General features: G+C 36.6%; 1 protein-coding gene across 1 annotated transcript in view; it reads left to right on the top strand.

Moving 5' to 3' along the window:
• Window positions 1–762: 762 nt before the first annotated feature.
• Window positions 763–5,802, top strand: part of LOC107754372 (D(4) dopamine receptor-like) — an 11,858-nt gene continuing 6,818 nt past the window's right edge. Inside the window, exons 1-2 of the mRNA XM_016570788.1 lie at window positions 763–1,422; window positions 3,145–3,257. Of these exons, the coding sequence (XP_016426274.1) occupies window positions 1,195–1,422; window positions 3,145–3,257 (341 nt within the window). The 5' untranslated portion in view covers window positions 763–1,194. The remainder of the gene's footprint in view (window positions 1,423–3,144; window positions 3,258–5,802) is intronic.

Genomic DNA, 5,802 nt, shown 5'->3' with positions numbered 1-5,802 from the left:
TTAAAGACGTCTATCAAATATCTGTACACAGCAGATGCTTTCCAGATGAAGCGGTCTTTAACAGACATCTTGCAGACATACGTGTGCTATCTGGGTAACAGTAAACCTCCCTGAAAATCATTAGATATAGCACACATACGTCTGAAAGATGTCTGTTAATGATCGCTTCATCTGGAAAGCATCTGCTGTGTACAAAAATATGATACACGTCTTAAAGGCATCTTCTAAACGTCTATTTGACATCTGATAGGAATCGTCCTATAGATGTATTGCAGATGAGCAAACACTCTAAAAAAATACATCTTGCAGATGTAAATGCACACGTCAAATAGACGTCTCCGTGATGTACGTGCCCAGATAGCACATGTAAGATGTCCGTTAAAGATCGCTTCATCTGGAAAGCATCTGTTTTGTACAAACATCTGACAGACATAAGATGTCAGTTTTACATGCATTCTAAATCATAAACATCTCAAAGGCATCTTCTAAACGTCTATTTGACATCTGATAGGAAACGTCCTATAGACGTATCACAGGTGAGCAAACTCTAAAAAATACATCTTGCAGATGTAAATGCAGACGTCAAATAGACATCTCCATGATGTACGTGTGCTATCAGGGATAAAAAATAATATAAGCGATTTAACATAGCAGTGTACGTTCAAATACGCAAGATTTAAACCTGCATCCTTCATCAGCCAGACGTGGAAAATGTCACACCCACCCGTCGGTAGGACGATATTATCACTCCCGTGGATTGTTAGTCGAAACTAAAGGTTGACGCTGACACGTCTCTGGCTTTATCCAGCCATATTCACTAACTATAACAAGTGATGTTATTATAAAGATATGCCTCAGGGTAATATAATGAAACGCCTCAGATATTAACAGCGCCCCAGTAACGCGACGCTAAGCCGCTTAAAGACTCTGGATGGAAATAGAAGCAGTCGAAGATCCGCGCTGCGAACCTGACGGAAAACTTTCGCGTCGAAGAGCGAAGAATGAACAGCGATGATCTTAGAGCTCACTGTGAGCGTCTTCCCCTTCTTTAAGAATAGAACATAACGGGACGCAGCTCCAAAGCGGAACTTTCGGAGTTTTGAGAAACGCGCAAATCATGGCAAAGAAGAAACGGGTTTCATCGGTCAGTTTTATCAAGGGATTCCCAGATGACAGGTTGTTATAGAGGCAGACATGCCAGCCAACCTCACCGCCTCCAGCCACAGCACGAACTACAACTTCCCAGCGCTCATCTTCGGGATATTATTGATCATTATCATCATCTGCGGGAACGTGCTGGTGTGTCTGAGCGTTTACACGGAGAAAGCGCTGAAAACCACAACCAACTACTTCATAGTCAGCTTGGCTGTTGCTGATTTGTTGCTGGCTGTTCTGGTCTTACCGCTGTTCGTGTATGCAGAGGTGAGTCGAGTCACTTCATTGCCTAGATATTTGACATTTAATATAATGTTGTATTATAGCCTAATATGTACAATGTTTAAGGTGACCAGGAAACAAACAGGTACCAACTTTAAAATCCTGCTAAGCTGGTTTATCTGGTGATCATCTTAAATGAAGAGGTACAACCTTCTTATTGGTACCACTGTAAGTTTTGACCACTTTCATGATGGTTTTCGCATGTCCATATTAAACCTAGTTTAAGTCAGCTATATGTAATAACGTGATATCATGCAATATTTACTCAATATAAAAATGTGTTTATCTATGTTCCGTTATTGTTAACACCTTTTTCTTGCTTAAAAACAATAAACAAACTTGGGGGAAAAAATAAAAATAGTAATTAATACATATAAATTAATACATTTTGAGTGTGTGTGTATATATATATATACGCAGACGTTTTCCTCTTTTGTTTTTTATCCGCCATCTCTATCTTTCTGTCGCTCGGCTAATGCCCGTCCCATGCACTGAAAGCTCTCTCCTCCACATCACGAGTAGACACGCCCCTTATTGCTGATTGGCTACAAGTTTGTTTTGCTATTGTTTTTGAAAAATCACATACCCTGCCTTTAATTTAAAAAAAAAATTTTTATTTAAATATTTAATTTTGAGTGATTTTTTTTTAGAATGTGAACATAAAAATGTGTTTAAAACATGTTTTTTTTGTTTCAACAATAACTGAAGCTTGCCATTAACTATGGTTACCATGGTAACAGTAATCTATAATCTTTCATCTATTTACTTGATTGCAATTCAATTCTTAACCAATCTGATAAACAACTATATGGCACTGTTCCATAACAGTGCAAAACAAACTTGGCGTCAATACTCAGCTGTTACACTTGCATGAAAAACTTTGCAGACATGCATTCATTCGGCCCCCTCCTGCTGAGACTGTCTGTCTCTGCCAGAACCGGATGTCATAAACACACATCGCACAATACGCATTGTCTGCCATCCCGAGATGTGGGCGTGAGGTCCGAGACCAAAGAGGCCTCCAAAAAACTAGCAATCGGACATTCCATTCAGGCATGGATTCGGGGCCATGCTGGTTACCGTGTCCCCTAGACTGGATACTGAGGGCCTCAGACAGCGGGGACAAGGTCACCGGAAGCAAAGCAAACGGCTCATGGCGGTCTCGCTGGCTCTCCAGGTCAAGGACACGGAGAAAATATGCTCCAGTGAGTCAGCTGTAGCTTAATTACAATTTTACATGAGCCCCCTCACCATAATCTCATGGCTTCCACTTGTAGGGTGAATGTGGCTCATTGGCATGGGAGAGAGGCCATTACCAAAAAGCAATTAAGAATCTGTCCTCTTCTCCAGGCCAATAATTAAAATGCCATTAAATCCTCCTCTCTGCTGTTTTATCTCTTTTTTTAGACCGCGGGATGCATATCAGCTACAAAATTACCATCAGCCCTGGAGCATGTGGTGTGTGTGTGTGTGTGTGTGTTTGGCTTGGTTGTTGTGACAACACTACGCTGATGATAGGGAAATTAAGGTTTCACAGTCGCTCCGCTGTGGCTCTAAGAACACGAAGTTAGGGGAAGGTGAAAGAGGTCAGAGAGCCATGGGAATGGAGTGATTGGAAAAGACGGTGAGGATAGACAGAGGCAAGGATGTTAGAAGCAACAGATGGGTGAGGAGTAAAATACGGTGATGATTTTCTCTCCTTCTCAGTTCCAGGATGGGGTTTGGTCCCTCAATATGACCCTATGTGATGGACTGATGACCATGGATGTGATGCTCTGCACCGCCTCTATATTTAACCTCTGCGCCATCAGCATAGACAGGTGGGTCTGACTTCAACCTGTTGCACACATTGTGTCTGCGGGACACAGGATTATTACCAAAAAAGTAAAATAATAATGATAAACTATTAATTAATTAAAAATTCATAAAAACTCATTACTTAAAAATCTTAAAAGTATATAATTACTTAAAAAATAAAATAATACTGCGTCACTTTGGACGCGCGTTCACGACAGTACCATGACACGAGCGTGTGTCTGCGCTGACCCAGATCCGGCATGATGACGTCATTACCTGGTAGTTACCTTGCTGTCTATGGGAGGGTCAGAGAGCCCTCAGATTTCATCAAAAATATCTTAAATTGTGTTCCGAAGATGAACGAAGGTCTCCCTTTAAATAATAAATAATAATAAAATAAAAATTACTTAAAAATAAAAATCAAAGTTTTAACTTATTTCAGTAATTATAATACTTTCTCTTTTTTTTATCTAACTTGAAGTACTAAAATACTTAAAACTAGTATAAATATTAATAAGAACAGACACACTTAAATAATAATAATAATAACAATGTATTTATAATTAAATAACAAAATTATGAAAACTTCAACTAAAATTAAAATTAAAACAAAATATGAAAATAAAAAACAATAAAAAATATTAATAAAAAATAATAATAATATATCAGTGATGCTAAAATAAAACTGGCGGGACAAAAACAACAATTTTATTTAGGCGCCCATGCATTATCAGTTTTGAAAGTTTTGTCATGGACTGTTTTCCACATTTTTTAATCAAAGTCATCATCAAAAGTATGAAATAACACAAATTAAATTGAAAAAATGTTTTTTTTTTTTTAAAGGTATATTTTAGCTATATCAAACAAAGATTCAGTTTGGACTAAATCTGCACAATTTAAAAATGAATTACCATATGTATGTAAATGTGATAATATGAGATAATATTATATTTGTTGTTAATATTTAGAATTTTTTTTTACATTGTTATGTTATTTCTTTTTCCATTTTCCATTCTCCATTTTCATTTTAGTTAGATTTTAATAATTTCGTTTAGCAGTTTAGTGTTTTTGCCATTATTATTGTTATTATTGTTATTATTATTATTATTTTAAAATGTGAGTTTTTATCCATTATTACTGTTATTATTATTATTTTAAAATGTGAGTTTTTATGAATTTCTATTTCAGTTTTAGTTTGAGTTATTTTAGTATATCAAGTTAAACTAAATGAAAATGAAAAATGCTTCTAAAAATTTATCTTTTTATATTTTATTTTATTTAACGTTTATTTATTTCAAGTAATGAATTTTTTTTTTTTTATAGTTTTAGTTATCTATAATAACCCTGTTCCCAACCTTATGCAAATTAGATTTCATGCCAATGTACAGTAGTTTCTACTACTAAATAAGCTTCTACTACTTCTAATAAAAATGTATTTATTTCCAGTCATTATCAAAGAAAAAACTCACCATGGTAACCCAGAAATCACTTTATTTTAGGGACAGAGTTGTAACAATGCTGTGTGAAAGACATAAAATGTGTAAAACTGGCCTTTAAAGTCTGATTCTTGAACTCATGGGAATTGGGGTAAGGATTGATGAACTTAAATTCATGCAGTACACTGATTTTACACAGCTAGTTTTATATTTTGGAAGCTGTAAGGGTCACAGCAGGTTACCTTCCTAATTGTGGGTCTGTTTGAAGGCACGATGAAATAGCATTTATAATAAAAGTGGCTTCCTGCTATGATTAAAAGAAGAGAGAGACGGGCAGAGATAGAGACTGAGCAGATGTGTTCAGAATAACTAAATGGCATTAAGTTGCAGGCATTACCTCGGAATGACACCTGATTCCTCATTTAGACCCTCCTCTGCTGTCCCGCCGTCGCTGGCCTGGCGATTCGAGCCAACCGCAGGGTCATTAAGTACCCTCCTGCCATTCTGTGTGGCTCAGCAGAAGGTGCTTTGAGAGATTAATGAGATACACGCTCAGGACGGCACTCTGTAGAGATACAACAGCGTGAAACTCGTTATGCAAGGAAAGACTGCAAACACATCGTTTGGCAGAAGTCGCCACACAATCAGCATGAAACAGCAATGTGTGGAGAACAGATACACGGACCAGCGCTGTGTGTAACAGGAGCTGTTTAAAACATGAGTTGTGAGATGCTGGGATGCCTCAGGGTTCACGCTCCTGTTTACAAACTTACTCAGCCAGTAATAAAGACACATGGCTGTTTCTATCACTGATATGATGATGATATTCAGCTTTGAGAACCAGTTAAATTCATAGAGAACGCAGCTTAACTCAGATTTATTTATAAAGCCCTTTCAAAAGCATAAAAATGTACCCAAGTGCTGCACATAGATAACATAAAACTCTAAAAATCATTACAAACAAAAAAAGCAACATATCACAACAACAAATCATCCAGTTATTAAATAAAATTATATGCATGAATCTCACATATATAGGTGTATCGCACAAATCATACTCAACATTTACACCCCTCAAAATATAAAAAGGTTTAGTTTGCATTAAAAAAAATAAAATAAAAAATAAAAATTA

This window comes from Sinocyclocheilus rhinocerous, unplaced genomic scaffold (assembly GCF_001515625.1).
Source record: "Sinocyclocheilus rhinocerous isolate Xijiao unplaced genomic scaffold, SAMN03320098_v1.1 scaffold561, whole genome shotgun sequence".
Classification (NCBI taxonomy): Eukaryota; Metazoa; Chordata; class Actinopteri; order Cypriniformes; family Cyprinidae; genus Sinocyclocheilus; species Sinocyclocheilus rhinocerous.
This window is presented reverse-complemented; position numbering and strand designations above follow the sequence as displayed.